The following is a 27,027-nucleotide window of genomic DNA, read 5'->3' as shown; positions in this document are numbered from 1 at the left end:
GTTTAATGTGAACTGTATGCCAAAAGTTTGGACAGTGGGCAATGGCCATGAGAAAGTGTTGTAAAATACTATGTATGAGGAATAATTATAAACATTAATGTGCATTAAACTTAATTTATTTCTTACCAACTAAACGTTGCCAAGAAATAACGTTCAAAAATAAAATAAGAAAAAAAAGTAAAGAAAAGGCAAAAAGCTCTATATATCAAAAAGCTTTTTATTTTTTATGTTATGTATAGCCTTATAACGTAAAATTTTCACTAACAAAAAAAAAAATTTTAAAAAGTATTTATGATAGGAAATAAAATATCCATGTAGCAAATTATCATATATATTTGACTTGTGATCCATAATGCTGTGAATTTTTTCATGTTACACAAAAATGGTAATATCGATCCACTAAACTTATGATCAAATGTCTGACTAATGCTACAATTGGTACACAAGACGTACGCTACTTTTTTTTGTTCTTTCGTGCCCCTTGTCGGATTACTAAGGAAATGCAAAAAATCAGCGTTTCAGGTCTGCAGCCTTTTTGACTTTCTTTCTTTCTTCTGAAAATGGAAATTGAACTTTTTTTTTGGGTTTTTAATGGCAAGAACGACATTTTTTTAACTCAAATTTGAGTCAATCATGTATAGTCTAGAGACACTTGTTTTTAATGTTTTAAGTTCGATCTTTAAGGATGACAAATATTAAGAGTTTTTTCTCCGAATATTTGTAACGGTCCATAGTCAACACCTTGTTATCTAGGATACGTGCAAGACTTCACTATTATACAGTGAAGTTTCTGTTATACAGTGAGGTTTCTGTCATGTCGGATATCGACTCAATTTTAAAAAAAAAACCTCAAATTTGAAGTTTCTGTTATACAGACTCAATTTTAAAAAAAAAACCTCAAATTTGAGCTTAGCCCTATTGAATCTTTATTTACTAAACTATAATTATAGAGAAACCCGATTATTTATTATAAAAAAAAAAAAGCATTGTTTTCATACTGGGATACATGTTCACTACAACAATTTAGTTATTTTTTCACACTTTATATATTTTACACAATATTGAAAAAAATTAAATTTTATTGAATTGTTCACACTTATAGACACATACAATTTTTATATTGTAAGTGTGGACAAATTTAAAAGTATAAAGAAAAATGTTCACACTAACATATGTACAAAATTTTTATTCAATTCGTACGTCAGTGTGAATATCATTTTTTCGTAGGTGATTTCTATTTTTTTTTTTTTTGAACATTCAATACGGTTTTATTAGTATAAAAACTAGTGAGATGCTAGGGAAGAGTTTACAGTTACATAACGAAGTTCAAAAATATGTTACCAAAGAGTTACGGACTAAAAGTACTCTATTTTTGCCATTCAACACAGACCTATTTGAGAGCCAAAGGAAACTTATCAATTTGATTTCTTTTGTGGCAAATCGAATTGAGTGTTGTTTGCTTGAAAATATGCAGTCGTTACAGTACTTCCAGCTTACCCAAACATATGCAAGAACAACCATGCTAATAAGGTTTCTTTTTGCTGGATCAAGCATGGGGCGCTTGGAGATTTCAAACAGCTCCTTGAAGTTGTTGGGTTTGATGATTGGAAGTTTGCACGAGGAGAGTATGAAGTGCCAGAGAGAGCTTGCAAACGGACAATATAGGAAGAGGTTTTCAGCAACCTCATCAATCTGGTTGCACATGGGGCACATAGTAGAGGCAGGGTTGATATTCCTCAAACGCAGTTGATCAGTTGTAGGAACTCGGTTCATTTCCAGTCTCCATGAAAGGATGTTAGCTTTCAAAGGAGCTAGTTTATTCTATAAGAAAGACCATAGATTTGGTCCATGTTTGGTAGATAGCAGTGACGGCTTAAGGTTTTTGGAGGCCTTAAGCGAGATCAATTTTAGGGGCCTAGTTAATTACCAATGAATAAATTTTTTTAAAAAAAGGAAAAACAAATAGCTTGATATTTGTTATTGAACTACTAGTAATAAAAAAAGATACATATGTTGATGCAAAAATCAAATAAGTTTTACTGTAATTCAAAGTATATAATGGTATTTAATCTAAAATCCAAACATTAAGTCTAATATATAAAAAATTGAGGCCTGTAGAATTTTTGGAACCTAAAACGATCGCCTAACTTCATAATACTGTTAAGCCACCTCTGGTAAATAGCAGGAATGACTTCATTGATTTAACCGAAAAAACATCCAAGGCATTGTAAAAACTTATTACTAACAAATTAAAAAATTTAGTTAGTGGTTCACCCAATATAACTTTACTTATGGGATTTCTTAACATATGTTTCACAAGTCACGTGTTTAAAGACATTTAATGAAGTCAACGTTTTAAGATATTTACATCCTTAAATAATAAGTTTTATATTTCATTTATGCCTACTAAATACACGTATATTTATAGAAAATAGTAGTTCATTAAATGTGTCTAAGCATGTGACTTATGGGCTCATGTTAACAAATTATTTTTTGTTTGCATTATTATTATCGGAAATGCTAAATACAGTCCTAAGGGTTGTATTTAACGTGCATAAAAAAACTTGTACTTTTCATATTAAAAGTCTGTCTCCTGATTTTCATGGTAAATGTACAAACAGTTTATGCACCTTAAACACAGCCCTGGGGGCTGTATTTAGAAACAGTATTATTATTATTATTATTATTATTATTATTATTATATTATTATTATTATTATTATTATTATTATTATTATTATTATTTTTGTGATATATGACATTTATGATATATGTTCTATACAAACTTCTTAAATTTATACATGTTCAACTTTTGAGTGGCATTTTGATTCAGGTGGTCTAACTAAGTCGAATAAAGCTGTGAGGGAGTGTTTGTCTAGGTAGCCTCGGTTTGGTCGGGTAGAGACAAACGGAAGGATTTACCTCACTGGGGTAATTAGGTCTATACATATAAGGTATCGCTTCTAACTCACTTTTAACATTATTTATCACTTCTAAACACACTAAGAACACATTTCTTTATAACTCCTACTTCTAACTCACTTCTAACACTATTCATACATTATTATATTATTTCATTTTTTATTTTTCACAAAATTAAACAAACACAATCTATTATAAATAAAACACATTTTATTATTAGAAAAACAAATTACAACACTTATAAAAAACATAAAACACATTACATTTATTTAAAAACTTAAACATAAATTGTGAAAAAATCATATTATTATAAGAAAAAAAACTTGACATCAACGTTGATGGCCGTGTTCTGGGAGGTTCCAAACATGTTCAACCAGAGCATTGCGGAGTTCATGGTGAGTCCTTCTATCGCGCAACTCCCCGTACATACGAAGCTGCGTTGAACACCTTTCAGACCACGTACGAGTTGGGAGGACAGTGTTAGCTATCAACTTTTCTTCAAACTCTGTAATTGCACGCCCGTTATCTTCAACGATCATGTTGTGCAGAATCACACAACATAACATGATACGTTTTATCTTGTTCACATTGTAGGCCTGGGCTTGTTGCTCAACAATCTGCCAACGACCTTGAAGAACCAACCCCGAATGCGTGCTCGACATCCTTCCTTGCAGCTTCTTGGTATCTCTTGAACTTGGTGGATTCGGCTCCATCGGGCACTTGAAAGACTTGACAAGAGCATTCAGGATAAATACCATCTGCTAGGTAATATCCCTTTACAAACCGTTGCCCATTTACTTCAAACTCTACTTTAGGAGCCCTATCCTGAAGCAAATCGTCGAACAAATCTGATTCGTTGAGGACATTGATGTCGTTGTTCGAACCAGTAGGGCCAAAGTAAGCATGCCAGATCCACAAATCATAGGAAGCAACCGCTTCAAGCATGATTGTGGGATGGCCCTTGTCGCCTCGTGTGTACTGCCATTGCCATGCCACTGGACAGTTCCTCCACCCCAATGCATGCAATCTATGCTACCAAGCATACCCGAAAAACCATGGACCTCCTCATGTTTAGCAGTTATACGCTGGATATCTGCTTCTGTTGGCCTTCTCAAATACTCGTGTTGATACAACTGTATCACACATTTGCAGAAAGCGTCTAAACATTGGTACCCCGTATCTTGCGCTATTTGCAAGTACTCATCTAAAGCATCAGCCTTATAGCTATAAGCTAACTGACGAATTGCAGAAGTGCATTTCTGGAAAATGTTAAAACCGGGTCGACCAGCATAATCCGTGGGTGCTTTGTGGAAAAACTGAAATTTTTCGGTAGCGGTTGAACGCTGCTAAAGGAGTGTATATCCCGCACTATGCAGAGAAACATTTCCTTTCGCATTCTAAACCTTCTACGAAACATGTCGGGTGGGTAGGTGCAGTTAGGTGCAAAGTAATGATCGTATAAAAGTTTTGCAGCACCAAGGTGATCTCGATGGATCACCCTTCTAGTCAGCTTGGGTGCTGAAGAACTTGAAGCTGCTTGACTCTGGTTTTCTTCTTCGTCGAAGATAACGTTAAGACAAGCGCTTATGGCCTCGGGATTGAAAACTGCATTCATCTGGGAAACAGCCCGATTGATGGATTCATATTCGGTTGCTTCAAAATCAGAGCTAGAGGAAAAGGATGCTGATGAGTCAGACATTTTTCTTGGGTGATAAGTGCTAGAGATGGTTTAAGATAGATAGAAGTGTGTATGTTTGATAGTGTGAAATAAAAGGGTAGTGTGATAGTGGTATATATAGGAGGAGGGAAAAAAAAACAACTAAACTAGCCGTTAGTATTGAAAATATTTTAAAAAATAATTTTTTTTCGTTTGCAACGGCTCACTTGCATGATAGACCCACAACCACCACTTCTACTGCGTTCAATGTTAGACGCAAGCACCGGATGCGCCGGTGCTTATAACGTCTTCTGTGTCGGCCGCGTCAGACGCCGAGTAGAAGTGTTATAAGGAACGACCTTAAGGGACTAGGAGTGGTAACAAGGATTTTATCAATCCTCTTAAAATCATCCAATAATATTTATCCACCTCATTTTACCTTTTAAACCCTCTCACTCAACCCTCCCAACTTATTTTAGTGGCATTCCATAAAATTTTCAACCCTCCCAACTTTTTTTTTCTTTTTTAAATAAATAAAAAAACATAACCTTTTATTACTAAAACATAACATATTCTAAATAAAAACACAATACTACATTCATAAACAACTAAAAAAAACAACACTTCAACATTATTTTTAATACTAAAACACATAACATACTAAAAATACTAAATTAAATTTTCAATCGGTGTTGGTTGAAAAGTCAGGTCATCGAGGTATGCCAAATCTAGACCCGCTACATGTTCTGTAAGCTCATAACGGAGACGATGATGGACACTTTCGTCATGTAACTCCGGTAAAACGCTAGGATCATATACTATTGGTGTTGGTTGGTCCATTATATGAATCGGTGATATTGCCCTCCCGTCATCCTTTATGATCATGTTGTGCAATATACAACACACTTCGACGACTTTGCCAATCTTGTCTAAATCGAAATAATGAATCGGACGCTCCAATATCTTCCATTTTCCCTTAAGAATACCAAAAACCCTTTCAATGTCTTTTCTTGCCGCTTCTTATACTCTTTTGAACTTCTTTTCCTTTGGATCGACAGGGTGTGGATACGCTTTAACAAATGTAGACCACCTAGGATAAATACCATCAGTTAACAAATAGCCACGTTTGTACAACCGACCGCGAAGAATGAATGATGAGTTTGGAACCGTCCCATTTCGAACCGAATCATACAACGGTGACTGATTCAACACATTTATATCGTTGTTTGACCCGGGATGACCAAAAAACGAATGCCAAATCCATAAATCTTGTGATGCGACAGCCTCAATCATGATCGTAGGGACTTTATGATCCCCACGCGTGTATAGCCCTTTCAAACGCCTAGGACAACTCCTCCATTCAACATGCGTACAATCAATACTACTGAGCATTCCGGGAAGGTGATGTCGCGCATCATGTGCCCTTTGGATCATAGCGATGTCATGAGATGTCGGGCTACGTAAGAACTCCCGACGATATAAATTAATGACCGCTTCACAAAAATAGGTAAGACATTCGCGTTACATGCGATTAGCCATGCATAAATACTCATCAAAGTTATCCGATGGTTCACCCGTCGAGAGTTGCTTGATTGCCGACGTGCATTTTTGTATCGCCAAGAATCCTTTTCTATTCGTTGCGTCCGTATGTTGTTGAAAATACGGGTAGTTATCTTCAATGTCACCAACAATCTTTAAAAACAACCTTTTACTCATGCGATAACGATGAAGAAAGAAGCGTTCGCCGAACTTTGGCGGTTCCGCGAAATAATCATGCATTAACTTTTCATGGGTTTCTTCTCGATGTCGCTCGATGTATGTGCAGGTGTCGTTAGAGGAACCCGAGTCTTCTAGCTCTTCTACCGCCGCTAACGCTTCTTTAAAAAATAAAAACGAACTCCACGTTGATAAGTCGGGTAGCATAGGCGGGAGGATGATTTCGTTGGATGAAGATGAAGTAGACATTTTTATTATAGTGTATGTGTTTTTGTTGAATATATTGTTGTTGTATTTGAAATGGAAGAATAATTGGTTAAATAAAGGTAAAAAGAAGATAAAAATTTATTTGTTTTTTATTTAAAGCTGGAAAACGGCTAGTTTTGGTCAAAAGGGACCCACCCCAACGTTCATAATGCACGCCCCCCCCCCCCCAATTTGATTTTATGGCCACATGTTTCTCATACATTCACCCAACCCTCCAGCCCAACCCTCCAACACCCGGAATAGTGATACCGCCGGTTTGAGCCCAACCCTCTCCAGCTCACTCCTTACCCCCTTAGATTTTTCTTTGAGAAGTCGATCACCGGCCAGCTAGCGAATATTCAAAGGGTTTCTAGCTTGGTCGATCACCAACAATAATCAACATACAATAATAAATAGCTAGCATGGAAGTTCATCAATAAGTACTGTACTTACAAATCACTATTTGTACGAAATGTTTAATCGCAGGGGGTTCTTAAATTCTTACATGAAAATATTACGAGAGCAAGTACTCGCGCGTTGCGGCGGTGAAATGGTGAGAGTGATAGGTTATAAAGTGTGATAGGTCACAGGAGATTATATGTCATAAAGTGTCATAACCAAATGCCTTAGCCGTTCGGGCTCTGACCTCGAATTTAAAAATTCATCGAAAGTGAATGACATCTCTAATGAAAGATCATGAAATTTTAAGAACACCCATGTAATTTTTATAATTTATCGATGTATAGTTTTTGAGATAAAAGATTTTAAAAGAATTAAATGAATAAAATAATTTATGGAGGAGAGAGAAAGTTGTAGGCATTGATGGATAGTACATCATGCATTATCATGTGTACATAGTTGAATGTTGAAAAGTTTGAAAGTTGAAAAGTGGATTTACTTTATAATATAAATGGATGGTACATCATGCATTATCATGTGTACATTGTTGAATGTTGAAAAGTGGATTACTTTATAATATAGATATAGATGTACATTTTTAAATATTAAAAAGTTTGAAAGTTGAAAAATGAATTTGCTTTGTAATATAGTATAGATATAGATATAGGGATTGAGATCCTCTAAAGTTGAAAGCAACCTTATAAGTGAAGTTGATGATCTTTACCCTTGAATTTAAATCAAGGATTAAGATTTAAATGTTACTTTTAAATCTTGACTCTTGAGTTTAATCTAAAGGTTAACAATAGGGGTGTTCATCAAACTGTCAAACCGTGAAAACCGGGGTACTTGGATTGGTTTGGTCGGTTTGAGTTGTTAAAGTCTGGTCTGACGTTTTAAGTTTTGAAAAACCGGGTTCCTTGGTCCGGTTACGGTTTGAGCAAAATGTAAACCGTCAAAAACCGGACCGGACCAAAAGATATATGTATATTTATATATATAATATTCATCAACTTTTACCAAAAATATTCTATTTAACATTTATATATTTTAGTAGTATGCGCAATATATTACCAGGTATTTTAGTTCAGATATATTGTAAAAGATTTTTTGATAAACACGTATAAGATATTCTATTAAATATTTATTTATATCATATAAATCTACTTTTATTTTCATTCTTTCCTATTTTTCATTTATCCTTTTATTTTTTCTATCTTCATTACTCCATTATATCATATAAGCCTCGAGTCCTTCATCCCCTTTAATATTTCATATTTTGTTAGTATAAAATACAATATAATTGTAACTTAATTAGTGCTTTTATTAATAATGTTAAGATCATAGTGTTTGTGATATCTATTTGTGTAATAAAAGAAAGAAGAATATATATACGGAATATATGCATAAAATTATTTGGAGATAAGAATGAAAAGAAAAAATGATCACGAAACCGTTGAACTGGTCAAATCGGACCGACTTACATGGTTTGGTTTGGTCCGGTTAGACAACACAATTGGTCTGGTTTGGTTTAAAATATGTTGAAACCGCAAATCCTGGTTTGGTTTGAGATTTAGTCAAAACCGGATCAAACCGGACCACGAACACCCCTAGTTAACAATCCCTTAATTTTACCTATAAAGTTACTTTCAACTTTAGAGAATCTAAATCCTAGATATAGATATGAATGTTTAATAAGTCAAAGGATAGCAATTAGCACCAACTTTTATTTCAAAAGATTATATAAAGGTTCTCTCATTCATCATCAAGAAACCTCCAATTATTTCAAAAATTACCTTATATGGAAACAGCATATATATTTTGATGAGTAAAATAGTTGTATTTTATGCAATTATGCTTCTTGTGAAAATTTGTCGCAACTTTTTTTTAAACTTGATATGTTATCAAGGTCCCACTGTCCCAGTTTTGTAAATGTTTTTATTGTTTAATCTCATTTACTACATAAGTTTGTAAAAGTATCCAAGAGTTCTGAATTTATTTTTTGGTTAATTTAGTTGTCGTTTCATCATATTATTACGTACGTCATCATGTGGAATGAACTTCTTGGCAGTTCTTTAGACATGGAGTTTAGTTTTGCTATAGAAGTAGTGTTGGCATTGCGTAAGTGATAGGTGCGGTGTGGCCGTGTGGGAGTAGCGCTACACAGGAGTATTGTCGCCAACGCTTTTTTTGTGGCGCGTCAAGAAATTAAGTGGTAGTATACCGCTTTTCAGCTTTTGAGTGTGTGATAGTCGAGACATTCCTTGGTTTTTGTTTTCTTTTTGTTTTTTTGGTTTCTTCTTTTAATTTTTGTCTATTTTAACTTAATTTATTTATAATATGGTATAGTAGTGAGTGAGTTGAGTTGAGTTGAGTTGAGTGTTATAAAAAATAATGGAATGATTAATGAACATAAAATATTTGAAGGGACAAAAAATTTTTTTTTATCGGAAGTGTATGTATTACTATTAATTAACTTAAGCTTTTCAACTTTTGTATGTGGTAATTAATTACATTATCATATCATCCAATGATTTTTTTTTTAAACAATATTAGTATTATTATTAGGACTTTCGGTGAAAAACCGAAAGACACCACACAATGAGTTATAACGGGTTACAATAAGTAATTAGGAGAAATTTGCCATAAAAGGCCAAACTAACATATCTTTTTTACTACAACAATTAATCCAAAAAAATGATGAAGAAACGATATCTTTGAAGATATCAATACTAGTAAAAGTACTACCATTAAAGACAAGCTTATTTCGATGCTTCCATAACGCCCACCACCATGTATAGAAAATCGCCTCTAAAATAGTCTTGAATTTCTTTAACATTGGTAGACTCGATATGGAATCTATACAATCTGATGGATTGAAATCTAGAATTTAAAGTTTGAAACTCTTGCGGCTCTAGTACGTGTCATTACCCGGGATTGTCAACGTGTCATAACCGCGCTTTTCATTCCGTGGTTATTTCCCCCCTCATTTGCGTTTTATTATTTCTTCTTCCTTTCTTAAAATCTTTTTACACACATTTGACATTTATATTACATTAACTCTTTGTAAAATTTTTCTTTTTTCTTTTACATATTTTTACTTCTTTATCATTACCATATTATAAAGCATTTTGATCTTTAATCTATGATATATTGATATGTCATAAAATTTAGATTTTATAATGTCCAAAATGTTTTTATAATATATCAACATCTCTTACAACTAAAACACATGGTTTACCAAAAATACCCTAATGAACTAATATACAACATTCATTCTTTAACACCTAAAATAATTATATTATCCCCACTGCATCCACCACAGTCACCATCTCGTCGCTGGTTAGGGCATGTAATCTAAGTGTATTACAATGCGTGTTTATCTTAGGTCGCGTTTGGTTCGCAGATTCTGATGTAATTTGATGGAATTGGAATTGAATTCCATTCCTTAGTGCGTTTGGTTGCTCAATGATGAAGGAATATCATTCCGTTGGAATGTCAACATTCCCTCATTTGATGGAATTTCCATTCCATGAGGATGGGGGAAAGAATCTCATTCCGTCTCTCCTTTAAATCTTCAAAGAATGAAAAACATTCCATCAAATTCCATTCCATCAGATTCGAATTCCTTCGATAAATTCCATTCCATCCAAAAACATTCCGTGAACCAAACGCGCCCTTAGTGTTTATCTTTTCCTTTCCGTGTACATCGTAAATGATTGGTATTCGCATTAGTTGGTTTCCGAATTAACTTGTGTACGGGTTAGATTATCCATTATTATTGCTTTCAAACAAATAAAGTCAATATATAATAAGAAGTCCTGGGACAATGGTTTCAAACATAAAGTTAGTTGTGTGATTGCTGGCCTAAAACTAATGTATATACGTATTTGAAGGTGGCTGGTGATCGATATTCAAGAGTTTTTTAGCAGGGTTCCTTTCTTTTTTTCTTTTTTCCTTTCATCGATTATATCTTTCCGTTTAATTATGTCATTTCAAGGGTAATGAATTTGTAGATTACAACACAAATTTATGTTGAATACTTTACTTTAATTACATTAAAACTTAATTGAGCAATAATGTAAGATCACGATAAAACATCATCAAAGTCTGAAAGTACAAAGTGCATGTTTATTTGAGTTTATTATGATACGGGAACATTATCTTATTTTAAGGATGAGGAATTTGTAGGTCACAAGTTACAACACAAAATTTGTATATAGCATATATGTTTCTACAATCAGCAACATAGGTGATTTTCATTGTTGCTATGAGATATGACGACCCTTGCTCAAAACAAAATTTACAATTGTTTTACTTATATTAGTATAATTTAATTCTAGGGACAAAATTCTAATTTGCACAGATGCTAAAAGTTAAAGCTTGATTTCTTGGTTGCACACTTGCACTGGGTCTTGGCTTGGGCTTTAGAAACCGGAATTCGATGTTTTAAAAAAGGTTTGGGCCAACGGAGCCTTGGGTCAAACTAAGTGTTATACTTTGACCCAAAATGAAGGTTAGTTGCATCCCGAATAAACCGGACCAAAGTTTGACCCAAAGTGTGATATGGATTTTACAATATCACAGCAAATTGTTACACTACAAGTAATGTAGTATGTTGACTATGTTCACATGGTCCACATATTTTTTTGACATTTTGTGAACGCATAACATAAGTATCTCACGAGAAAGTATCGAAGACGGAATTTAACTATTAGTATAGCTGTTTTATTCTCGTTAGGTGAACTGGTAATTTTAAATTTTAATGTATTGTTATAAAGATAAAAGATAGATTTATGAATAGCAAAATAAGTGGAATTAATTTCGCATAGATAAAGAAATAAAACTTATTTCATTTCAAAACATTATCACTTTCGACATCACTACCTCCATAGATGTCGATCTATTTAATTTATTTGGCTAAAAAGACATTTGTCGCTCTAAAATTGTACCACGTGTCGTTATATAGGGGCTACAATCCTGTTTTAGTTAATTGGTAGATTCATCGTGGTTTTGGAACAAAACACAATAATGAATGCATTGCGGGCTTTTAAACGCGTAGTTAATATTAATAATTAATGAACATCATGGTTAAAATTCCAATAATCTATAATTGAAGACTAAGGTACAAAACATGTAATAAGACATTAACACAAGTCCGCAATTGTAAAACTTTTGGGTTGTGTAGTTTCTAACGTAGTTTTATGTGTTATGTGTACCATATTAATATTAATATTAATGAACATCATGGTTAGAAAATTCCAATAATTTATAAATCGAAGACTAAGGTACAAAACATGTAATAAGACGTTAGAAATATTGATTGGGCTATTAGGTCGAAGGGTGTATTCGTATGAAGCATTGACACCAAAATCGGGAAGCCGGTATGTTCAACCCTTGGGCGCGTTTGGTTCACAAAATGTTTTTGGGAAGGAATGAAATCTTTTAAAGGAATTGGAGAATGGAATTTGACGGAATGTTTTTGATTTTTTGAAAATTCAAGTGATGGAAAGAATGAAATTCCTTCCTCCATCCCCAAGGAATGGAGATTTCATCAAATGATGAAATGTTTACATTCCTATGGAATGAGATTCCATCTTCTTTGTGCAACCAAATGCATTAAAGGATTGAAATTCAATTCCAATTCCATCAAATTCCATCAGATTCTGTGAACCAAACGCGACTTTAGTGAGTGGAGAGACCATAGGTGTGGCCACACCGATGGAAAGGAACGTTAGGAGAATGCAACAACCGTTTAGATATATATATATATATATATATATTTTGTCTTCGCTCACCCATTCGACCGTTTTGATATTATTTTTATAAAAAAGTAAACTTTTTTCATTTAGATATTTCTCCATATTAAGCATATTTTCCCTTTTTAAACCCCAATTCATTTCCAAATTTTCTGTATCACATCTCAGTTCATTTTCACTTCTTTTTCCTATATGAACCAACACATACAATCAACAAAATGGTTTCCTCTTCATCATCTCCCATTTATATGACGATTGATCAAGTGAAAGATGCAATCCATCGAGATATTGAAGATGATAAAACATTTCGATAGAAATCTATAGCAGTTTTTAAAATAATACTTCTATGTTAAAAGCTCACACAATGAATTTTATAATAAATGTATTAACTAATGTATGTACGTTAATACAGCTCGAGATTATCATTAGCAAGATACATAATATTAATCTATACTTCTTATTAAAGAAATATTAAGTTAAATGGGGGATGCTCTCCCATGTAATATTTTCACATATCACCTTTTAAAATATTTTCAGATACACTATTCTCTTAAAATTAATAATTAAATTATACTATCACTCATTTATCTTTTAAAATACTCTCATAAACCCTTTAAACAAATTACTTTTATATGAATAATCTACAGCACTCGACATCGTCTCCATCACCAACACTCGCCCCCACCACCACACCGTCACTGCCATGACCACCATCGTATTGTGTGGGTACAATGCTAGTAGATAGATAATCGAAAAGTCTGGTAACAAAATATTTTGATAACATACTGTTAAGTTGTATCAATAAAAGATTTACACATGCCGCCTCAACCATGGTATCGGATATTAACCGTAACCGAATCATTCTACATCTATATTTTCGGTTTTTGGTTGTTATATTTACATTTTTGTTACGGCATTTTTATTTCAGATTAAGCGGGTCGGTCCATTTTTACGTTTTAATTTTACACCCCCTAGATAAAAATATTTACTTTGACATGGCTCAACAAGTCAACCCTCTTAAGCACTTAACAAAATTTACAAAGGTATCATCTTGCTATGAGCAAAGATATGAAAAAGATGGAGACGTTGAAGACAGTGACGGAGCTAAGCTGACCCACCTTTAATTTTGTTCAATGTAACTTTTTTTAGTTTTGAAGGTATACCTGGAATTTTATCTGTACGAAAACAAGAGGAAAAAGTAAATATAATGAATACATACACAACATAACAATAATGTTCTAAATTTGCCATCGAGATAAATATTCTGGCTCCTAGTTGAAGAGTATGCATTTAACATGAATTGTTGATTTGTCATGCTAAAAATACATATAGATAGCCCAATAAAAATTGTATTGTTACGGTCTTGTACAAATCTTGTTATTCCATTATTTTCCTTATACAGTAGTATATGATTAGTTAATGGTTCTTAAATTCCTCAATTACTGCTGAACATGAACCCTACTAGCATATTGCTATGAGCAAGATATATCAGTTCTGCATGATAATGAATTAAGATTTTTGAGTTTAAAGTTCCAAGTGTATTTTTATAATTTTCTATAACATAAAATTCCAAAAATTATTATTTTTAAATATAAAAATCCCATTCCGGGTATCCGTCAAGCACTCGAGCCAAGTCCAAGTCATAATTTCCTCAACCTTAACAATAGGCGTGTTTTAAATAGAATACACATAATAGATTCCAGGTCAAACTTGAATACATCTACAGATGTGTAGTTTCCTAATAAGGTTATAGTAAGTTCCGTAATCAATAACCCAGATTACATGAAGGCTAACTTCATTTGCTTGGTCAATGATGCACTACATCCGTAAGAAGCTTCTTAACCACTTCCATTCATCAAGACCAATAAATTTTGATTGTTGTTGATAGTTGGATTCGACAAAATGGACAGTGGGAAACAGCAGATAAGCATCTATGACATAGCAAATGCCCGCAGGGAACTATAGTAATATCTGTTACATTGGTCAAACATATTCGGCATAGCAATGCTAGTTTAGCCGTCTCAGCTTCTTTTGCTGCCATCTCTGACTTTTCCTGGTAATATGCCACATATATATATAGAATGAATCAGTATTTACCATATCTTGAAAACCTGAGGCTTCTCAAGTCTCAACTCTCGAGTATGAACCAGCATATATAAAACATCTATAGCAATAGAAAAACAGAAACACATAAGACATATCTTGAAAAATCAGTACATTTTTTCCCTTTATTGGGTGGTGGGTAAGTTTAGATGTCTGTATCCATTGTGTCAACACACGACATCCATAAGTAAAACTGAATTTGGTCAATTGGTTGTTGAAAATTCCCAAAATTAACGCTTAAGTGTCACAGATGTAGCAATCTAACTTTCAGAGCTTTGTGAAGAGAAATCTATAATATTAGAAAAAAGCCATTTTTTCCTTTCAAAATATTTATTAAGCATAATCCATAACATTTGTAACAAATTGACCACAATATTAGTTAACTTGACCTTGAATAACCTAAACAAATTTCGCAGAAGTTAAATATCTTGATGCAAACTGTAATATATAAATTAGTACAGACGTAGACCTGCTCAAGCAGAAGTGCTGCCTGAGATTCCTTTAATTTTTCTTGCAGGGACAGTGTTGTTTGGATGAGGCACTCCATCTCCATATCCAGTCCGACTCCAGCACCACATAACATCTCTTCAACTGCTTGAGCAAACTCTTCATCTAATACACTATCATTCCCAAGTTCTATAATTTCTTGTCTCTGTCAAAAGAAAATAAGCTTTGTGATTCAATCACTGATTCTATTTCTAATACTAGCGAGACACTAAGAGATACAATGAAAAAAAAACCCTCTTCAAAAGCAACCGAAAAATCACTTTCATTGATATTATCGTAACAGTTGCTTAACTAAAAACGACACCTAAAATAGACAGCCTACAAACAACACCTACAACCCAGGTAAACCTAAACATAATCTGAACCTGAAAGGCACAATCAAGGGAGGACTCCATTTATAAAAAAAAATGCCATTAGGTGAAGTGATTTAAGCTAATATTGTTGTTTTAACTTGACCTCAGTATCACAGAAGCTAATATAGTTAAGTTAATATCACAGAAGCCTCCAAACAAAGACTTTTGTTCCATTCATTGAGTGAACTTTCCAGTTTTTCAGCATTTATATATCTAAACTAGCTTTAAAACGTTCATGGCTCTCATCTTTCAATCATAATTTTGAGCAGTCTTTACCAATTCCTGGTTCCTAGATAATGAAGTTGCATCCTGATAAACTCCGATAAGTAGCTACAGGCCAATTCATTATATAAAGGACCAACATCAAGCCCATTTATATTAAGGTTATAAGAAGCTGTTGAAGGGCAATCCGCTCCAACCAGCAGGGTGGACCTGAAAAACAGGAGACATCATTACTAAGGGGAGAAGGGGATTTTTGCAGTGACCTCGGCATTAGGATTGAAGGCTTGCTTCCAAGAAGATAATATTGGCTTGAACTTCAAATATAGGAGTCAGGTATAGATAGCATATTTGCTTGATTTATAGTTGTGCCGTTGAGGCTGAAAATGTGGGATGCATCCACGTTCATAGTACTTAACTAGGTTATAATATTTACCGGTCCTCCATGACCTTTAACCAATAAACTGTCTCCTTTAGTTCTTTTATTTCCTTGGAGTCTTCCATTTCTTGGATTTCTTCATTTTTCACTGTTTGGTGGCGATTCCTCTACAGTCCCATGTTGCATTAGAAGCATCTTTGACTGTAAACCATCAGATCAGATTTATTTATTGTCTTATTCTGTCGTTAACGTCACTTTGGATGTTAGTTTCTAGTTTATTCGAACCTGTATCTGGTCCCCCATCTATGGTCCTCTGAGTCTCCGTCCTGCATAGAGCACTGGCGTCAACTTCAATACTTTGGAGCAGACTCATCAATTTTAACTGAAAATTTGACTTCAACTTCATCTTCTTTCTCAACACCTGCTGCCACTCTGTGGTTTTTGACAACCACCCTTTTGAATCGGCAGTTGTTTCACGATTGATGTTTGAACATAACTCTTTTAAAGCATTCGACTGTGTTGGGTTATATGTTAGATATCTGCATATGTTGTACTTTAAAATCTATAAACAATTAATAATATCTGAGCCAGTATCTGTTTCATTGTTTGTGTGTATACAGTTTCGTATGCTATCATCTTTGTCTTGACAGGGCAAAATCTAAGGGGAATGGATGATGACCATATGTCATTGATAAGTAAACTCTTGGTGATTATTTCTTTGTCAGCGTAAAATCTTGTTTGAGATCATGCATCTTGGCAGAGCAAACATTTATAATAAAAATCATGGCAAATTGATCATTGCAAAATACTTGTCATAGACAACCCATTTTGTAGACTATTTTTACACACATTGTTTATATCTTGACTCTAGGCTGATGATTAATTTATGAGGCCAATGTCGACTATGCGCACCTTGAGAATATCTATATCTTAGAGGGAGGGAGGGAGAAAGGAAGGGAGGGGGGAAGAGGGCTTTGGGGGTGTTCCAGTCAGAGGTGCTGGCATTTGCCGGGCCTTTGTAATTGATCAGTGGTTTGTTTATTTATTGTTGACTCGTTAACTGAAAAACTATATAGACACAATTAACAAGGACTAACACAATTAGTTATTTGCTGCTACCTCATGCACATTACTGGAGATATGAAATTGTGCTTCACAAATGTGGAGGTTAATATGTTATTAGATGACTTAATATATAGTAAGCCAACAAACCTGATTACTCAATTTCACTCTACCAGACCCGAAACACGTATCATCTTGGGGCATCAAATGTGTGGAAGACCGGCGGCCAATTGAGAAATTTCCAAACCAGAAAATGCGTGAAGAAATTATAGATTCATACTTCCCAGGAGCAGTTTCAAGATTAAGTCTATAGAGTGCTTGCCCTGCTGGTGCTCTTACATCCTCAGGTATTCTCCCATACTTTAACTTCTCTTCCTTTTGTCCTTGCCATGCCACTATCTCTCCTTTGTGATATGGTCTTAGAAGTGTAAGATGCACTTGCATGTCATCTTGAGGAAGGATGTCCCTGCCGATAAAACTAGTACCAGGAACCACACCATCCATCACTCTTTCATCGAAGGAAAGTCTGAGGATATCAACAAGTGCAGTTTCAGAATCTTGTGGACAGAGGAATAATGAACCAATGAGAAGTGGGACTGGAGAACCCAAAACCTGGCTCACAACAAGTGCAACAAGATCAAGAACTGACACGTAACTAGGTGGTTCAGAAATAAGCATACAAGTCTTTGAACGGTCAACATAGTATAGGGCACAATGACTGGATCTACTTCCCCATTCTGGGATCAGTATTTTCTTGGAAGGACAAGTGATATCCAGCGACTTTGGAAGGAGCCAAAACCGTGTGTAGATGCACTGTACGAATTGCAATCTTTGGGCAACAGATTCAAGTGATCTTTGTACTGACTGAAAACTGGGAGCGTTAGAGCCACTGGTACTGCTGAAGACACTGTTGAGAACACTAGATACAGCAACCTGAAATGACCTATTTAACAACTTTTTTCTGATGGCAGCCAATACAATCGACCAAATACCATCAAGAGTCTGAAAGTGTGCAGCCTGATCGAGCTCCTGGAAAATAAATGATAGTATGAGAGACCATATTGTAGAACCCAAGTCTAGCAAAAAGGTGATCAAACTTAAAATTGAGAACATTAGTTGGAACAGAAAATGCCTTGATCCAATGTGGTATGCCATATATATCTCTTTCTATATATTAACTTTTGGGCAGACATTAGAATTTAGAACACAAGAGTATTCCAATGTTTCAAATTGGAGAATTTTCAGAGCTTATCATCAACTGATTGGGGGTTTCTTGTTATGCGTTATGGTGCTTATAAATTGAACTATAAATCAAAAATTAAAACAATATTTTTGGGGGGGTAAAAGAAGAAGCAACAGAAAATATGGAAAGGGTTTGCAACTATCATCAGAAAATATGCAGAGCATCATTTGTTTAGGTGTCGTACCTCCACAACAACATCAGAAAGCTTTCTTATGCCAAAGGTCAAACACAATCTTTCTGAAATATCACGGTGAACAAATCTCAGTTTCGAAGTATCAATATGTTTCACATACCAAGAGCCATAGGCATCAATATATACACATGAATTTGGGTGAGCAAGTCTGCAACTATCATCAGGAACAACCAACAATGACTCCCAATCAGATCTATCTGGATTCTGACGCTCCGTTATTTCATTATAGAGAAAATGTAGAAGCTCTATCACTGCCCGAAGTTCATTTGGACCAAGAGGATGATGACGACAGGAGTTTTTAAGAATTGAAAGAAGCATCATTGCAGAAGAAATAGATAGAGTTTCATAAAGTCCGAGTTCTTTAAGAATCCTCACAAATGGCAGGAAGCGTAGAGGAATTTCAGATGCCAGTGGTCTAAGATCTATCTTCAGATGGTAAAAAAGAGAGCTACAATTCACAAGTTGTGTCATATTGCACACCGGAATAAATGCTATATCCCGCAACTCTGATATATCTGACAAAAAGAAAGTATTAGTCTTTTTCCTATCTCACAACAAGAAAAACATGTCCATTTACATTTATATCCAGAGAAATCCAAAAACAGGCGAATGCAGAGCGTAACAAGAATTCTATATCAATATTTTATAAACATGTTAATACTCGGGCTTAGTATATCATTGGTGTATGCCATTCAGATATCAGCTAACAACTCACGATTCATAGTTGGTCTCAAAAGGTCAAAATCATTAATTCGGCTATATCTGCAGCCTTTTTGGTCAAGTGATCAAGTTGGCGTTTTCCTTTAAACTAATTTCTAGCAGAGGATGCCCATGAGAGATAATTGGCAATGGCATATCCTAATTCAGTTGTGATTAGACTAGTGGCCAGACAAGGTCAAAGAATGAGATTGTAATGTGGTGGTACTAACGATAGGATCTCTAACTTCAAGCATGATTAAACAGTAATAAATTTACCAAAAAAACACAAGAGTATAGAGATAGATATTCAAAGAGTATAGATGTAAACGAAACATAAGGTAAATCAGAAAACTATGAACCACTCTAGAATTTTCGAAATTGGCCTCTAGAGACGTCAAGCGGCAGCGGCAGAACATGGAGATTTTAGATGTACCCTGCTCCATTTTCCGCTTTTGGCAGGCAACTACAGTGGTGTAGGTCCTGTAGGAGGTCATACCGGACGCACCAGGTTGGTTATTCTCAAAAAATCATCCATGTTCTGCTGCTGACAGTCGGTCAGATGGTGACATGGTGTGGTAATTTTTCTCAAGTCTAATCTGATTTCGGTGATAATTCTTAAAATATGCTTTTCTAGAGGAGATATGCCATGGTGAGAGTAAAGACTGCTGATAAGCAGGCGGTGGATAAGGGAAGTTGAAAATTGATATATAGCAAATAAAAAATTCGATTGTTCTGACACCACATCCACATGAAGAGGAAATTAAAAAATACATATAAAATAAAGAAATTACCTGAGGAAGATAGTGTATCCCAAATTGTGTCAAGATAACTAAGTACCCCATAACAAGCTTCCTCACTAAAAAGCAAGATTGAGACAGTATGCCAAACCTTAACCTGCAATTTCATCAGCCAATTTTTTATATTAAATATACTAGAGTTATTTTTTTTAGATCTGTTGAAAGAAACAGATATAGTACCTTCAAATGCTCTAAGACATTAGTAAAAGGAGGGGGGCTCGTCAGTTGAAGAGCTCCCCAAGAGTACTCTGGAGGAACCAAACTTTCTCTGGTAAGGATGGGAGCGATGGTCCATGCAAGGGGCCAATCTTTCAACAAAATGGCTTCACTGTATGAACAAAGCACTCTTTTAACACCTTTCTTTTCACTTTCAAAAGGGAATCCGAATTCTGCAGGGATGCATGCAATCTTGCCAAATATACTGCAGAAGTTGTGGCTATACAGAAAGTCAAACCTTTCAAATACCACACTGATAAGAGTTTCAGCCAAGGACCAAACTTGTGCAGAAACTTCGGTTGTAGTTTCAGAAAAGTCTCCCCCTGCATACTTCATACTTTCAGCTCCAAGAAACTCTACTCTTCTGGCACATTCAAGTACAATAGCAGCATCACTCGTGTTTTGAAGGCCAGTTTTCCTCAGAATGTTGAGCCATCCTCCATCTAAAACAAACTTTTCTCCAGGAAACTTGTGAACCTCACCAGAGAAAATTGATGTTAATAGTTCATCACAAGGATCAAACAAGTGTTTGGGTTTATGTAGGTCTCCGTCAGCACCCGTTACAAACTTGGTATCCTTTAACGCTTCAATGACCGAAGAATCTTGTTGGAGATCCTGCCAGTTCATATAAAGATATTGCAACATTTCCTCCTGTTCCGGCAGAGGCTTCTCTTCAAACCCGACCCATATCTGTTTCTCGGACACTGCAAGGGCAGCTCTTAGCATTACACCCTCCTTTGTGCCATAAGAGAAACGTTGCTTAGAATTATGAACTCATGGACTCATATTTATATTTATAGACTTAAATATATTTTAAGAAAGGAAAATGATTAATCATCGTAAATAGATAGCCTAAAAATCCTCCTAACCGTAAGATGAAGACAAGTGGCAAAATCAAGGAATATGATTAGGAAAGAGAATTAATGGAATCCACATGTCACAATTTAAAGGTTTTAGGAGAATTTTAAGGAGGATCATCATTTCCCTTTAAGAAATATATTAGCAAAATCCTCATGTCACATATTAGCAATATTAGCAAAATCCTCCTATTCATTGAACTTGTGAAATTCTTAATGTGAATTAACCTAAAATACTTTGATAAAAACTCATTTCATAGATAAAACAAAATCAGTTTTGGTTGACTAGAGGGGTACCCACGCAATGCGACGGCAAAGGGTGGTGATGACGGTGGTGGTGACGGCGGTAGCGGCGTGTTAAACCGTTAATTAATGTAAAGGTAATTGATATAAAAGTGGGTGATGTAGTTATTTTAAGTGTTGAGTGTATATTGTAAATAATTTCATTAAATAGTATTATAGGTATATTAGAAGGAGATATATAGATTAGTGAAAAAAAAAAAAGATTAGTAATTTAGGTAGATCAAATTTATTTATTTTTTTGAAAAATTAGAAGAGATCATATGATTTATGATGTAACTAGAAAAGTACACGATGCGGCGGGCTGACGGGTGGTGGCAGCTATTAGTATAGGTTATTGATGTAAAAGGTAGTGTAGTTTCTTTTATAAGTTAGGATAGATGTTGTATATCTCCCCTTTCATACTAATGGAGAGATATCGAGTGACATCACATTTCTGTGTTGTCGATCACAGAGCGTTGCCACATTGGAAATATGATGTCAAGTGCTAGGTAGTTTTAGGTGTATTTAGTGTGTGTGGGGTCTTATTTGGAAGGAGAAAGAGAAGTGGTGAGAGTACTATGTCAAGCAGAGGGAGTGAGAGGGTTGTTTGGGTAGGACTTGTTTTTCAAATAAAGTTGGGCGGGAGACTGTATGTAGGATTTGTGTAAATTGAATCTTAACTTCTTTTGGAAGCTTTTTATTCTCAGACCCACAAAAGTATTTCTCTCTCCATTTTTTTCCACATCTATTGATTTCATAGATTTGATAAACAAAAGAAAGAAAGAAAAGAAACATCCGATCCTCTATAAACCAAAGCCAAATCCGGTTTCAAAGAACGATTGTCATGGAGAAACCAAAGTGGGTTTGAATACTATTTTAGATTTTCACTCCTGGAAACAGACTATCTCGATGAGGAAATAACAAGGTACAGAATCATTGTTAATCAAATTGGGTTTTAATTCTATTTTTGATTTTAATTTCAGAAAGCTTGAAGATATATTGACTTGAGTTTTCAGGGGATATATTTTTGTAGGTTTGATGATATCATTCATATATGAATGATGACGATATAAAGTGTTTTTAAAAAGAAAAAATTCACCAGGTACCTTCTTTGTTGTATTGTTCTTAAAAAATTGGTTATATGATGTTTTAGTTTTCATTTATGGAATTATTATATAGTGTTTATCAAAAAAGCTAGGAAAAAAGTTATACTTTCATCTATGTTATGTTTTATATGTAAGGTGAAACAATAAGGGGAAATATAGAATGTGTTTGTCATCCTCTGCTACTACTATTACAGGTAAGTAATTTTACCACATTAACTATCCATTATAACATGTATGTATCTAATGCATCTTTCTGGTATGCATCTTTATACATAGCACATTGTGAATCATTAAAGGCTTTTTAAATTACAAAAAATGTAAAGGTCGAAGCTCATGTTGTTTAATATTTGGTGTTTAACTATACATTATAACTATCCATTCTGTTATGTATTTTGGATTGGCATATGATGAGTAAGAGGAGTTTGTGGATATATGAGTATATTGTTGTTGATATTTATCACAAACTCCCTGTTTATTTTTTAGATCATGGATCAACATATACAAGGAGTTGTCAACCTTATTGATCTTGCTGGTAGTGAACACCTTTCTAAAAGTGGATCGACTCGGAACGACTAAAAGAAACTCAGGTATGCTACAAGTGACATTTTATACAATGTGACAACTTATAAAGAAAATAAAGTGTTTGGCAGGACTGGATCTCTATTGGACTGAATCTTGACACAAAAGGCTTAATTATAATAATCCATTTACTTTTTGTTTATAAGTTTGCTTTTTAACCCATATAATCTATTTACTATGTGATATAGTTGCAGCTACAATCATTTGCTTTACTAGAACATGAGAGCAGCATGAAAGGCACAACAGATAACAATATTTATATTTATGTTTGTTTTTGGGCTTAGGGTTAGTGGTGCAGCTTATAAACTTGAACAACGGACCAAATTTGTTTCATAGAGACTGCCCAGAAGGAACCGAGGAAAAAGGAATCGTTCTTACGTTGAAAAAGTCAGCAGCCAACCCATATGGAAAAACCAAGGTCTAATATTCTGGTCGTACATCTATAATATAAGTATGTGTTCAAGTCAATATAAATAATGTTTTTTGCCTTGAGTAACGATGTGAGAATGCCTTTTTGATTGTGATAGGTCAAGAAATTTTGATATATGTCAAGATGATTTGAGTAGCAAATGGGGAAAAGGGAAGTTGGTTATCAGCAACAAGAACGCTTTAAGCCCATCTGTATCTACCAAATAGTTAGTGTTCTCTATTCAGGTCTGTTTTTTACTTCATTTATTATAGTATTATACTCGTACCACTCTTCCTGTTTCTTATTAAAGTTGTTTTGGTTTAATATTAAGACTGTCACTATATAAATTAGGTTTTATATATTTTTGTGTTAGGAATTTCAGATCTAGATTGATATATTTTGGGAAATAATTTGATTCATATAGAGGATTAGTTATAAGCTACATGGTCAATACGGGGGTTTAGATACATGGTGGTTTATAGAGGTAGCAAGCATAAGTTGTTCAAGTGGGTTAGGTAATGGATCTCAAACAGAGTTTTTGGAAGCAGTTTCATCAAGTTAACGTTTTTAATGTTGGTATTGTATTAGATGCGAGAATGTTATATTGTGTTGGTAATTTTATCAAATATAATGAAAGATCTTGTGAATTCTTTAGTATGTATTTCTAAAAATACTTATAACCCGTCAACAGTTGATGGCTCGAGCCATTTAGGCTCAAGCTTCTGTTGCCTTTGCTTGTGAACCCACTCATCTAATTTAATCACTAATGGCTATTGCAGGTTATTATTGGGCCAGCCACAGTTCGTGGGGGGTTTAAGCCGGGGCTTTCAAGATTGGTGATACTGTTGGTACACTCGATTATATTATGCACAACAAACTCTATATACGGGCTAAAAGGGGTTTGGGAACTTAAGTTAAGAACACAACTCATATTGTTGAATGGGTAGAATGTTGTCCATATTTAAAACAGTCGATAAGAACACAACTCAAATGGTCAAATGGGTCAGAAAGTCGTCTATATCTCATGTTTATAAATTGTTACAGATAGCAATAATGCAGCTAATGTTTTGGACAAGAATAGAAAAGCAATCAAAGGTGACCCTAAGGAAGAACAGAAAAAGGGGCGATGCATTTGACATGGTGTTGGCTTTCTTGTACTACAATAGTCCTTAATCCAGGTCTTGGAAAAGATTCTTTAAAGAAGACATTTTGATTGGGGGAAGAGGTGGGCAGTTGCTATTTGTTGGCACTACTGTTGGTTTGTTAAGTCTGAAATATTGGCTCCTTTAAGTGAATACTTTTGAATTGATGGCAGTTATTGAACATAATTTTATGTTTTGATGGTGCTTTGATTTTGATTGGGCCTTTATTCTTTAAGTTTAAATATATTGGTTTGAGTGGAAAGAACTCCTTTCTATGGCAAATGGTTTCTCTTGGAGAATTTTGGGTTGTTTTTGTTGTTTTGACTTGTAAAAGTCAATGGCAATGGGGCAGAGATTTTTTATTTATAATAGCCAAAAGCCAATACAAATTGTTGGGCAGGTTTGACTTGTGATGTCAAACTAAGGAAATTGCTTGTGCTTTTTTGATATTTAGAGTTGACTCCCATTTGGAAGGATTAAGATATCTTAAGTATTTTTCTTTCTGGAAGTGGTTTTTAAAATATGGAGATTTATTTCATTTTATTAGAAGTCCAGTTTAAATTCTGGAAGTCAATGGTTCATAGCAGTTGGTATTTTTATGGAGATCAAAAGTTTGTTTAGCATTTCGTGTTACTGTATGGATAAAATGAATATTGTTAAATATATTTTAGGAGGTATCGGATAATATGGAGTGTTATGGCAAGACTTTTTAGAATCAGTCATTGAAATAGCCTGATTTTTTTGCAGAGTTGACTTTTTTGGTCATTGTCTTTTTGAATAGAATTGTGGGGGGAAGTTTATTAATTTGAAGTGTAATAAGAAATATAAATGAGAAATACGACTAAATGGATTCATTTTATCCTATTGGGTTGTTATGATATATTGGGTTTGAAATGGTATTGTGATTCTGGGCTAATGCAATATGGATGGGATGTGGGCATTATGGTGTTGGTCAAAAAGATTTACTAGCAGAAGTTTGTGCAAAAAAGAGATAATGATTATAATCATCTTCAAGTTTCAAAAATACTATAGGTTTGTCAAAACAGATCACAATTTCAGAACTTCTTGCAAATTTTTTGATTAAGATAGTAATTATATAAGTATTAGGTCTCATTAATCGCTTTCTATCTAAGAGAGTACTATTTTTCACATTTTTTATTTTATATTAATTACTAAAAACCGATTTTTGTAAACTTACCCGCGTTTTACGCGGGATAAAAATCTAGTTAATTAATAATAATAATAATAATAATAATAATAATAATAATAGAGAAAAGTGAATATGTGGTTGTAGGTAGAGGTGTAAAAACTAGTTAACCGGTTTCGGTTAATTATTTTATTAACTGTATTTGGTTTTTTTTTTTTTTTTAAATTAACCGGTACCGGTTAATAACCGGTTACTGTGTATGGATGTTCTAACTGGTGGAACCGATTTCGGTTTTAAATAACCGGTTAACTGCTTCTGATTAACTGACCAGTTAACCGAAATTCCACATTACCAAAATTCAAACGAAACATTAGCCAAACAGAACCAGAATTAACCAGAATTCAAACAGAATTCAAACAGAACAGAACATTAGCCAAAAACGAAGCAGAAACAGTTACCAGAAACATTAGCCAAAAACGAAACAGAACAGAACCAAAAACAGGTACCAGGAACAGAACAGAGTGTTTATTGTTTAACAGTAGCCAGAAGTCCAAAACTGCTGTCCAATTGATAACCTGCTGATCGATCGATTTAATGTATTGTAAAGCTACTGATCGATCGATTAACCATTTAACCTACTGAATGAATTTGGGGGTTGATTTTGGGGATTGAATTTGGTTTTGTTTTTGATCGGTTTTGGATTGGAGACTGGGAGATAGAGGTGTAATACCGTAGTTGTATAAATATTCAAAAATAATAAATTAATCTACAACTTGTAGGTAGGTTGTTTTTTATAAAACATAGATGAAGTTCTTCGATATGAAATTTTCTAAGAGAATAAGAATACAATACCTTCTTCTTCATCATTAATTCTTTCACAACGACTTCTACTCAGGGCTTGAGATATCTGGATTTTGAGGAATTGTAATGGGCAAAGGCACTATGCATGGTTTACACTAACAAGGTTTGGGAATTTTTAGTCACCTCGAACTAGGATCGCTCCCCCCAAGGATCGTGGCATGGGATCCTAAAATTCGGT

The 27,027-nt window shown here is 34.3% G+C and overlaps 2 protein-coding genes across 3 annotated transcripts; both read right to left on the bottom strand.

The window, feature by feature from the left end:
• Positions 1-3,530: 3,530 nt before the first annotated feature.
• On the bottom strand, positions 3,531-4,620 carry LOC122590005. The gene is made up of 3 exons (XM_043762345.1): positions 4,420-4,620; positions 3,901-4,264; positions 3,531-3,769 (listed from the first exon to the last, which is right to left on the bottom strand). The coding sequence occupies exons 1-3, from the start codon at positions 4,618-4,620 to the stop codon at positions 3,531-3,533; spliced, it is 804 nt and encodes a 267-aa protein (XP_043618280.1).
• Positions 4,621-14,259: 9,639 nt separating this feature from the next.
• Positions 14,260-27,027, bottom strand: LOC122585271. 2 transcript variants are annotated; one of them, XR_006321681.1, is made up of 8 exons: positions 26,841-27,027; positions 20,431-21,201; positions 20,245-20,347; positions 18,746-19,269; positions 17,469-18,347; positions 16,542-16,770; positions 16,144-16,457; positions 15,372-15,450 (listed from the first exon to the last, which is right to left on the bottom strand). XR_006321681.1 is itself a non-coding variant. In XM_043757391.1 (7 exons), exons 1-7 carry the CDS (start codon positions 26,853-26,855, stop codon positions 14,551-14,553), a joined length of 2,673 nt encoding a protein of 890 aa, XP_043613326.1. In that variant the 5' UTR covers positions 26,856-27,027; the 3' UTR covers positions 14,260-14,550. The 2 variants fall into 2 exon arrangements, 1 of the variants encoding a protein (XP_043613326.1); XM_043757391.1 differs by lacking the exons at positions 16,144-16,457; positions 16,542-16,770 and adding an exon at positions 14,260-14,748 and having other exon boundaries at positions 15,268-15,450.

Source organism: Erigeron canadensis, chromosome 1 (assembly GCF_010389155.1).
Source record: "Erigeron canadensis isolate Cc75 chromosome 1, C_canadensis_v1, whole genome shotgun sequence".
Taxonomy (NCBI): Eukaryota; Viridiplantae; Streptophyta; class Magnoliopsida; order Asterales; family Asteraceae; genus Erigeron; species Erigeron canadensis.
The sequence above is the reverse complement of the archived record's forward strand: the minus strand, read 5'-3'. Positions and strand labels throughout refer to the sequence as shown.